The sequence below is a fragment of the Raphanus sativus genome, chromosome 6, assembly GCF_000801105.2.
Source record: "Raphanus sativus cultivar WK10039 chromosome 6, ASM80110v3, whole genome shotgun sequence".
In the NCBI taxonomy this organism is placed as follows: Eukaryota; Viridiplantae; Streptophyta; class Magnoliopsida; order Brassicales; family Brassicaceae; genus Raphanus; species Raphanus sativus.
Genome location: NC_079516.1, coordinates 19,268,710 through 19,280,585, shown reverse-complemented (window position 1 = coordinate 19,280,585; position 11,876 = coordinate 19,268,710). Strand labels below are relative to the sequence as shown.

General features: G+C 39.5%; 1 protein-coding gene across 1 annotated transcript; it reads left to right on the top strand.

Moving 5' to 3' along the window:
* The first annotated feature begins 6,675 nt into the window (after positions 1-6,675).
* On the top strand, positions 6,676-10,319 carry LOC108805725 (protein ESMERALDA 1). The gene is made up of 10 exons (XM_018577655.2): positions 6,676-7,275; positions 7,519-7,588; positions 7,787-7,854; positions 7,961-8,049; positions 8,140-8,337; positions 8,412-8,616; positions 8,706-8,873; positions 8,950-9,117; positions 9,199-9,389; positions 9,490-10,319. The coding sequence occupies exons 1-10, from the start codon at positions 6,889-6,891 to the stop codon at positions 9,668-9,670; spliced, it is 1,725 nt and encodes a 574-aa protein (XP_018433157.1). The 5' UTR covers positions 6,676-6,888; the 3' UTR covers positions 9,671-10,319.
* Positions 10,320-11,876: the final 1,557 nt, after the last annotated feature.

The window sequence follows — 11,876 nt, the reverse complement described above, 5'->3', positions numbered from 1 at the left end:
TGCTCCTTGGTTCGAACATGTGTAGTGGAGATAAGACCAGCTTTTACTGCATCACGAACACAATGACAGTCACGTTCAATATGTTTAGTGCGTTCGTGAAAAACAGGATTTGCTGCAATGTGAATAGCTGCCTTGTTGTCGCAGTAAAACGCCACAGGTTTAGTAACTTCAATGCCAAGTTCTTTCATCAATGGTACGATCCACTTTAATTCCTTAGTAGCAGCAGCCATGGCACGGTACTCAGCTTCAGCGGAAGAGTGAGAAACAGTGTCCTGTTTCTTGGTTCTCCAGGAAATCGGATTCCCACCAAGCAGAACGACAAATGCACTTAAAGAACGACGCGTAATAGGGCAAGTACTCCAGTCAGCATCGACATAAACAGAGAGCTCCAGTGAACTATCTGATCGTAGAAGAATACCCTGGCCAGGACAGCCTTTAAGGTATCGGACAACTCGCAGTGCTGCATCCCAATGAGCATCGTGAGGAGCTTGCATAAACTGAGACAAGAGATGTATGGCGTAACAGAGTTCAGGTCGTGTATTGGACAAGTAAACAAGACGACCTACTAGGCGTCTGTACTTCTGAGGATCGGAGAACAGAGGACCTTTATCGGAGGCCAGCTGATGATTCTGTTCAACCGGAATAGACACTGGTTTGGCGCCAAGAAGACCACAATCTTTAATGATATCCAACGCATACTTTCGTTGGGAAAGAAAAATGCCTTCGTCTGATCTAGCAACTTCTATACCTAAGAAGTATTTGAGTTTGCCTAGATCTTTCATTCTAAAGCAGTCACCCAAATAGGTCTTAAACTTGGTAAGAAGAGTCAAGTCGTTGCTTGCTATGACCAGATCATCAACATAGATAAGTACACGAACTTCCTTAGATCCTTTTGCATAAGTGAACAAAGAGTAATCCTCATATGCTTGAACAAAACCAAATTCAGTAAGAGCAGTAGAGAGCTTTGCAAACCAACAGCGCGGAGCTTGCTTCAAACCGTAAATAGCCTTACGCAGACGACAAACTTTGCGAGGATCAGGATGAGTAAAGCCCGGTGGTAGTCGCATGTACACCTCCTCCTCAAGATCACCATGGAGGAAGGCGTTGTGAACGTCCATTTGATGGAGTTCCCACCCTTTTGCAGCAACAAGACTCAGTAAGCTTCGAACTGTAGTCATTTTGACTACCGGGGCAAACGTTTCGTCGTAGTCTTCCCCTGCAACCTGTTTGTTTCCACAGCCAACAAGACGAGATTTGTGGCGTTCTATCGTGTCGTCAGCATTATACTTGATTCGATGAACCCATTTCGAAGCAATAGGAGTTTTGCCAGGCGGAAGAGTTGCAAGATCCCAAGTGCCAAGTTCTTCATGTGCAACGACCTCCTTTTTCATTGAATCTCTCCAGACTTTGTGCTTTACTGCCTCAGAATAACTTCGTGGCTCCTCTCCAGCTGTTACTGCTGCTAAGAAAGCTTGATGGGGAACCGAAAAATTGAGGTCAGTCACATAAGCGTTCAACGGATAAGGTGTTTTACCTGGATTGTTCGTAGAGGACGTTGATGAAGAGCTTGTGAAAGAGAGAGTGGGTTCATTACTGATGGCATTATAGGTGACATAGTCTTTGAGTTTAACTGATGGAACACGTACTCTCTGACCACGACCTTCTGTATCACTGATAGGTTGGCTGGGCTGGACTGCAGAGTCAGTAGAGATAGGTACTGGTGGTGAAACTTCTTGAATCGTACTAGGAGTTGACGATGCAGTTTGCATATCAGATGCTGGTTGCTCCTCAGATGTCTCAGTCGTGGGTGGAGGCGATTGAGTTGGTGGAGCAGTTGAAGAAACTGAACTCCCCCTGTCTGCTGAGGGAGTAACATGTGAAATTTCCCAATCTTCATCGATGAACTCCGGTGAAGTGATTGGTGGAGGAACAGACCGAGATGATGATAACAGTGACTCTGATGAATAAGGATACTCTGTTTCCTTAAATATTACGTCACGAGAGATAAAGAACTCTTCTTTGTCCAAATCAAATACCTTCCATCCTTTTTGATTGAATGGATATCCAACAAATACACATTTTCTGCTTCTAGAACCAAATTTGTCTTTATCTCTTGACTTGGAATGAACAAAACATAGACTTCCAAACACCTTCAGATGATCATACTTCGGTTTAGCTCCGTACAGAAGCTCATAAGGAGTGACATTATTCAAGACTGCCGATGGTGTTCTGTTGATCAGATGAGAAGCTGTCAAAATTGCTTCTCCCCAAAATTTGATTGGCATGTTTCCTTCAAACAACAGAGACCTTGCGACATTTAATATATGCATGTGTTTCCTTTCCACACGAGCGTTTTGTTGAGGCGTAGCGACGCATGAAGTCTGATGGATAATGCCCTTTTCACGAAAGAACCGAGAGAGACAAGTGAACTCTGTGCCATTGTCACTACGCACCACTTTTACTTCCTTACTAAATTGTCTTTCGGACATAGCACAGAAGTTTTGAAGAACTGTTCTTACTTCTGACTTTTCAAGAAGCAAGTACGTCCAAACTGATCTTGAAAAATCATCAACTATTGTTAAAAAATAACGAGCTCCACATGAAGATCTCTCTCTGTATGGACCCCAAACATCACAGTGTATCAATTCAAAACAATCCTTGGTTTTATTCATACTCTGATAAAACACTTCTCTTGTCTGTTTGGCTCGAAAACATGTGTCACACGGACTATGAGCTATAGACTTATTTGATGAAAACGAAAAAGGTAAAAAACTCAACACTGAAAACGATGGATGCCCAAGCCTCTGGTGCCAACGAAACTGATCAACCTTCTTCTCAGTCTTCTCAGCAACGTGAACTCTAGCAGCCATGACATCCTTAAAGTAATAAACCCCACCTCTCTCTTCACCTGCTCCAATCAGCGTCCTCGTGAAACGATCCTGTAAAACGCAAATTGTGTCTGTTAGTAACGCAAAACAATTTGTCTGGCGAAGAAGTTTAGACACAGAGATGAGCGAGCAGTTGAGATTGGGGACAAACAACACATTAGATAAAGTGATGTTATTTGCAAGTCGAAACACTCCAATATGCGTAGCAAACGTTTTGTTGCCATCCGCAAATCCAACCGGACATGGTGGTATGCTTGAGACATTCTTAAGAAACGAGAGCTCTCCAGTCATGTGGTGAGATGCTCCAGTATCAAGAATTAAGTCTCCATAAAGCTTACCGGACAACTTATCAGAAGATGATCTTGTTTTCTCGTTTATCATCTGAGTGAGGGCGTTCCACTGTTCGTCTGTGAAGCTTGGAAAGTTGGAAGCATTAGACGACGTCGCATGAGCATTGTGCGCCATTGATCCATTACCACGACCTCTACTTGACGAACCACGTCCTCTGCTACTCTGTGTTCCTCTGTTTTCTGGTCGGTTCGGTCTCTCTTCCCACCAATCTGGAAATCCCACAAGCTGCCAACAGTTTGCCTTCTCATGCCCTTTGCGACCACAATGAGAGCATTGAGAAGAACGACGAGCTGGAACAGAGTTTGATGAATCGGTCTGTTCTTTCTTCGCAACAAAACCAACAGCATTCTGTTGTATCTCACGATCTTTAGAAGACATCAGTCTCTGTTCCTCCCTTATGACTTTGGCGTAGGCTTCTCCAAGATCAACAAGTGAATCACTAGATATGATTCCTTGACAAACTCCTCCAAAGCGAGATTCATCGAGGCCCATAACAAATTGATGCACCTTCTCTTCATCTCTTTCTTTCTCATAAACTGCGGCTGCACTGCAACTACATGGTGGAAGGGGCTTGTATGTGTCTAGCTCTTCCCACATCTTAGCAAGTTTTCCATAGTATTCCATCACTGATTGACCTCCTTGTTTGCAGGACGCCAACTGTTCTTTGAGATGATGAATACGGACTTTGTTTCCCACCGAGAAACGCTTCTTCAAGTTCTCCCAAAGTTTGTGAGAATCTGAAATAAAGGTGACTGTTGATCGAACTTTAGCTTCAATGGACGATCTTATCCAGCCGACTATCATAGAATTAACCGAGCCCCAGAGTTCGAAGTTAGGATCATCAATGGAGGGTTTTGATATAGTTCCATCGATAAACCCTATTTTTCTCTTGGCTCTCAGGGCATTGATCAATTCGGTTGACCACTCGTTGTAATTATCTCCGTTGAACACCACAGAGGTGATTAAAGCACCTGGATTGTCTGAAGCGTGCAACGAGTATGGGGATGTGCTCACTGAGCCAACGACACCCTTCTCAACTTGAGTTAAGGATTTACTTGCAGTAGAATCATCATCTCCTGCCATTTACTCGAGAGAAAAAAATCAACTTTTAGGTTTCAGGATTTGATCTGCTCTGATACCATATAAAGTTGATATAATCACATAAACTGATAACTTGTATTGATGAGAATGTGTACAACGATATATATACAAAGACTTCACCGACATATAACTTGTGAAGTATATCTACAAGATTCGACTATATCAACAATAGGACTTATCTATAGGACTTATCCTAACAATACTAGGATATTCCCTAATAATATTCTTTCCGATAAATGAATGTGGTTGAAAGAATGAACCTTTTGTTACTTCTCATCATTGTCGTCATTGAAGTTTTGGCTTTATGACTTGTCTGTCTTTAATCTATTGTCTAATCGTTCTTGTGGCCATCAAGTACAAGTACAACTATATGGCGGACAATGAGGATTTGTGTCTTTGTCTTGTAATTAGTGCATATATTAGCTAATATAAAAAACTCCACACACGGCCGTTTCCTAAACGCTAAAACTGATTGAATATAAAGTTGTATAAATTGGAACATCGTCGAGTAACTTGTAAACTACGACGAAAGACACGAAAAACGATACAGCTTGTTGCAAGTTGCGGTATCACTAGCTGTTAATGACCTACTGGCATTGAACACGAGAGCTTGTGGTTAGAATATGGACGTGCCATGTCATATTTTTGAAAATGAAAATCTTATAGAAATTAGAAAATGACATATACTAGTATTTTACTAAATTTGGAATCTTTTCATATTTCCTGCAAGAAAAAGAAATTTGTCGCTGTTGCCAACCTCTCTCTCCATCTCTGTTGCACATGTGCAACACAGCCACAGACTAATTTATAGTAGACTCACATAATCACATGATTAACTAATTCCCTCATATATTCAGAACAATAATAAATAATTTTTATTGTTAGTTTTAAATAGTCAACTAGATTATAAATGACACAATTACATAAACTTCTCATATATACATACTGAAAATTTATTCTTCAAAGTATTTCAAAATGTTAACCTTTTGTATAATTATGTGGTCGGTCACTATGTCATCCCCAAGTGGATACCTAAACCAGCTCACAAGTCAACTATTATAACCCGTAGGATGTAAAAATGTTTTGTTGATTAAATATCCGAATTTTGTAGTGGCTACGTTGTATTAATTAATAAGCAATCATGGTTGGAAAATTATAATACTGTCATCAAAATAACTACACCATATGACTCTAATTCCTTACCAAAGCACGTGGCGTTTAGGGACGAAAGATTAGGTAAACGAAGTATGGGATCAACATTGCTTGTCGTGTTAGCTTTGTCTTCTGAGTTGTTTAGTTTTGAATTAAACACTTTTGCGACTGTGTCATTACACTACTGGTTTTTTATACAGATGCTTTTGTTTTCATGGCTAAGTAAGCATATTACATGTAGTTTTTTTTTTGTAACTTGGCTTTCTATTACATGTAGTTTCTTCGACTAAAAAGTTGTATTTTTATCTTTGTAAATATATTTGTTTCCATCCAGTGATATATTATGCTGATAATCTCCTACAAAAAAAAATGCAAGAATATCATTGAGGAGACAAAAAAAAAGAGAGGATATTCTGCAGATTATAATAGATAATAATAATAGATACAATATTATCATTTTTTTTGTTTATTTTCAAAGGAGATAATTTATAATTGTAGATAAAAACTTCAACTTAACAATAAACATATTATGGATATACGATTTTATATATTTTATTGTATTTTCCATAACCCAAAAAAGTGACAAAAGAAATCTGTTGAAGTCTTCTTGGATGTTCCATATCTCATACGAATAATCAAAAGTAGAAAGAACATAACGCACAACGTCCCTAAAGCTTTAATAAATTACTCTTATTATAAAAAAATGAACTACTTTTCAGTATATATTTAAATAAGGAAACCTAGCTAAAAGCCTAAAACTATTATATATATAAATATATCTTAGAATAAAAAATATATTACTTGAGTAAATGTTCACTACTATTTATTATTTAAATTATATTTCAATTTTGTTTGTCAGCAACACAATTATATTTCAATTATATTCCAATTATATTCGAATTATATTAATAGAAATTAAAAAAAATTATAAGAGATATTCATATTCATCATGATGTAGATGAAAACGTTAATACGTAAATCTTAAGTTCATAATGCCACTCACAACAAATAGAATTATCAGATATGAATTCTTAAATTATAAATTATTTATATAATATTTATATGGAAAACAGAAAAAAACCAGTACTAAAAAACTTTAAAATGGATGCTTAAGAAAATATTGATAATAAAAATTTAAAATCTAAGGGAAAAAATAAAATAAAAAAAGAGAGACAGAAAGGAAGGGAAGGGTGTGCATCGCATGTGACTGATCACGCCTGCCTCCACCTCAAAAAAGACACACACACTCTCTCTCTCCGGGCGATCTCTCTCTTCAAATCTCTCAACCGCGCTCCGCCGTGGTTAGAGAGACAACAAACCCATCTCTCCCTCTCTTATGACTTAATCTCTTAAAACCAAAGATTAGAACCGAGATCTAATCCCCTCCCTCCGTCAAATGCTCGCGGCGAAGAATCTCCGCCTGCCGGGAAGCGGCCACACAACTCCCTCACCTCCGGGCTCCCCTCGCCGCTCTCCACGATACCGCCACTCCCGCTCAAAACCCTCCGCTCGGTTCCCCGCCGCCGTCCAGCCCTCCGGCAGGACCACGCTCGCGCACCGCGTATCGTGGATCATCCTATCGGCTCTCCTCCGGCGCCAGGGAGTCTTCCTCTTCGCCCCTCTCATATACATCTCGTGTATGCTCCTCTACATGGGCACCGTCTCCTTCGACGTCGGTCCCATCATCAGGCATCGATCTCCTCCCGGATCTGTCTACAAAAGCCCCCAGCTTTACGCCAAGCTTAGGCATGACATGGACGCTGATAACTCCACCGCTGATGCGGTCAGTGCTTCCTCTTTTGTAAAGGCTTTTCCTTTTTATTGATTTAAGCTCAAATGTATATGCATTGAGAGAAAAAAAAGAATATTAGCTTTTGTCTCTTACCGTTATAAAACTACTGTTACAACTTAGATTAGGAGATTTTGGTGAATGTATCATGACTTGTTTTACTGCGTTGAGAATTGTAATATTGATCTTTTTAATTCACGTGTCATCAATCAATGTTATTGTATTTCATCATATCAGATATCTACCATTTGGAAACATTCGTATAAAAGTGGGGAGTGGAAGCCCTACGTCAACAACTCCACTGAAGGTACTCTACTCTTTTCTTCATAATGCTGCTTCTCGTTGGCAGTAATCTGAAGCGTTTTACAGAGCACTTCATGTTAAAACCTTCTCACATTGATTAAAATTGGACTCTTGAGTTTTATTGTTATGTACTTTCTGCATAGTTTTGCTGCCTCAGATCATAATATGAATAATTAAGTATTCACTTTTTTGATAATTGTAGCATTGCCGGAGTCAAATGGTTTCATATATGTCGAAGCAAACGGAGGCTTGAATCAGCAGCGGACATCGGTAGGTTTGTTGATCTCTTTTCATCATGATTCAGTGCATTTCGCTTCAGTCTTGCTTTATGTCAAATCTGTTGACTTTGTCTGTCTCTACTATGTTATATGCTTAGATATGCAATGCGGTTGCTGTGGCAGGCTATCTCAACGCAACTCTCGTTATTCCCAATTTTCACTTCCACAGCATATGGAGAGATCCAAGGTTAGTTATACATTTGCTTTCTTTTGAGAATATTGTCTTTGACATTGTTCATTCAAGCAAAAGCCATCATTTTTTTTATTATTTTTCCAGTAAATTTGGGGACATCTACGATGAAGAGTTCTTTGTCAATACCTTAGCAAATGATGTACGAGTGGTTGATACCATTCCTGAGTATCTAATGGAGCGGTATGACTATAACATGACAAATGTCTACAACTTCAGAGTTAAAGCATGGTCACCTATTCAATACTATCGGGACTCGATCTTGCCGAAGCTACTTGAAGAGAAGTCAGTTACAACTCGTTCGTTTTCACATTTCTAGAGATGGTTACAAATTGTTTTTCTTTTATGTGGTGGCACAGGGTCATACGAATATCCCCATTTGCAAATAGACTTTCGTTTGATGCTCCTCAACCCGTCCAGAGACTTAGATGTTTGGCGAATTACGAAGCCCTGAGGTTCTCGGAACCCATACTAACACTAGGAGAAACACTTGTGAAGAGAATGAAAGAGCAGAGTGCAAACCACGGAGGAAAGTACGTATCCGTACATCTGCGCTTCGAAGAGGTTTGTTTCCATGTGAAGGAAGAGAGAGAGACACTTTGTCTTTTATTATGGAATGGAGAAAGATATATAATAATATCTACATGTTGCAGGACATGGTAGCTTTCTCGTGTTGTGTATTTGATGGTGGCAACCAAGAAAAACAAGATATGATTGCAGCAAGAGAACGAGGATGGAAAGGGAAATTTACAAAACCAGGCCGTGTTATTAGACCTGGTGCTATCAGACAGAATGGGAAATGCCCTTTAACTCCTTTAGAGGTAACTCATCAATTCCTGTGGACACTACTGCCCCTACTATCTGTTTGCTTTATACTTTTTCTTGTAAACACTTCAGGTGGGGTTAATGCTAAGAGGAATGGGTTTCAACAAAAGCACATATATATTCCTTGCATCTGGTCAGATATATAACGCGAATAGAACCATGGCTCCGCTACTAGAGATGTTCCCTAATTTACAAACTAAGGAGATGATTGCATCAGAGGAGGAGCTTGCTCCATATAAGGTCTGTTTGTTTGTTCCATTGTACAAATTCCATGTGATGAATCAATTTTTTTTTTTTCTGACTTTGGAATCTGGTGGTTAGAACTTCTCTTCCAGAATGGCTGCCATAGATTATACAGTCTGTCTCCACAGTGAAGTGTTTGTGACCACACAAGGTGGAAACTTTCCTCACTTCCTCATGGGTCACCGGAGATATCTGTACGGTGGACATTCCAAAACTATCAGACCAGACAAGCGAAAGTTAGCAATCCTCTTTGACAATCCCAACATCGGGTACTCTACTCACTTTCTTCTTTTGGGCATTTTGCATTTGTTGCTGTGTTATATCACTTATTGCTAAAACGCTTTAATCTGTTTTTGTTGAACGGGGCAGATGGAGGAGTTTTAAAAGGCATATGCTAAACATGAGGTCTCATAGTGACTCAAAGGGGTTTGAGCTGAAAAGACCTAATGACTCCATCTACACTTTCCCTTGCCCTGACTGCATGTCCCATAAGAACAGGACAACGACCCCTGATTCTAAACCACCACCACCACCACCCCATGCCACCTGAAAACACACGCATTCATTTCATTGCCGGCCAAAGGCTGTGTTCTGTTCATTCCTTGTAATCCTAATTCTTTCATATCAGAGTGGACTTGGCTTGACACGACTTAGGACTCTCCCCAGAGTTTTAGGGAGACAGCGTTTGGAGGGGTCGCAAAATTGTCTTATTTATATCCGGGGAAGGGTCTCACCAGAGGAGTAGTAGCCACAACATTGTTTGATACGTTTGACACATTGAAGCTAACATGGGAGGAAATTGAGGTTTTAGTTCAATCCTTGACTGCTGCTGGTAGTCAAAGAATAGGACAGCGTTTGGATTTTCACTTTTTTTTTTCATTTTCTTTTGGGTGTTTTTGCGGTTTGAAGCGTTTGCGTTTTGTAGATTTATGTAAACGCAGACGTTAGAGAGTCTTTTGTGTTAGGAGATATGTAGAGAGACTAACAGGGGGGAGAGAAGAAGCTGCCCGAAAAGTTTTGTACATTGGTTTTGGTTGAGAGGGCGATGATGGTGTCTCTCTTTTGGTTTTGGTTTTATTTAAAATTCTTTTGTTATAGGGGGTTTTAACTGTGTTTCACTTCATATTCTTGTGATTCTTCCGGAGGTAAAAATGTTATGTTTCTTTTTAGGAAAATAATTGATTTGATTCTTTCTTTTATTTGTTCCTTTATTTTTTCTTAACATCGTATTTTTATTACTATAAATTCGAAAGTACATTAATCTTCATGCAGAAGATGAGTTACGTGCTTTGTTCAAAAAAAGTAATGAATAAAAAAGAAAAAAAATCCTGGTGGTCCTGTTGTTGCAAAACGATCTGCAACCTTGTTAGTGATGTGCCCTGAATCAGCAGCAGAAATAAATCAAGAAAGTTTGGCTTTTGGGCTTGAGTTTTAAACGAGATGGGCTTGACGATTTATGAAAATATGTTTATGAACATGATTCAGCCCAAAGAAAGAAAGGCCCAACAAGAAACGAGAAGGTATGGTCAAATAATATATCAATCTGACGGCAATCCAGAGCCCGTCGACCATGCAAAAGGACGAGATCAGCCGAAGAGTTTTTCGACCACAAATTCCCATTTTCGGTCAAAAGTCTTGGTCTTTGGTCTTTGTTCTTTGTTCTTTGGTCAAGTCTTCATTGTTTTCATAAATTGCTAAATTTTATGTTGACTAGCCTTTTGTATTCCAACCTTTTGTATTTCTTGCCTATTATATAAAGGCCATTTGATCAATGAAATAAAATAAGCTTTGAGTGTTTAGTTTTGGAACCTTGAGAGGGTATCTCACTTTTCTTGTTCTTGGTGTGGTTAGCTCCAAGTAACACTCTTTTTCTCGTTGGACCGGTGCGTCACATCCGGCAACAGATCGAGTTTGCTTCCTTGTCGGACCTGTGAGTCATATCAGGCGACAATCAAGTACCTCTGGTAGTATCATCGGGTCTTCCGCAACCCTTTGTGTCACCGTTCAATCCATCAGTTCTCTTCGGAGTTCACCTCTGGTAGTATCATTGGGCCTTCCGCAACCCTTTGTGTCACCGTTCATCCCACCAGTTCTCAATCCTCTCGGATCTGAGTTCATATCATCCGTACCGGTAGAGTGATCCTAATTTTGGTTCTATCAAGTGGTATCAGAGCCACTCAACCGGTACTATCTGTTCATTTTTCTCATCTATCCATCTTCTTCATCCATCTTTTACCTTTCTTCTTCTTTTCTTAAAAAAAAAAAAAAAGAGTTCTACGAAAAGCCAAGAGATCATTCTTCTGTTGCTAAAGAAAGACAGATTTGAGGGCAAATCTTTTTAAAGAAGGAGGGAATGATGTGCCCTGAATCAGCAGCAGAAATAAATCAAGAAAGTTTGGCTTTTGGGCTTGAGTTTTAAACGAGATGGGCTTGACGATTTATGAAAATATGTTTATGAACATGATTCAGCCCAAAGAAAGAAAGGCCCAACAAGAAACGAGAAGGTATGGTCAAATAATATATCAATCTGACGGCAATCCAGAGCCCGTCGACCATGCAAAAGGACGAGATCAGCCGAAGAGTTTTTCGACCACAAATTCCCATTTTCGGTCAAAAGTCTTGGTCTTTGGTCTTTGTTCTTTGTTCTTTGGTCAAGTCTTCATTGTTTTCATAAATTGCTAAATTTTATGTTGACTAGCCTTTTGTATTCCAACCTTTTGTATTTCTTGCCTATTATATAAAGGCCATTTGATCAA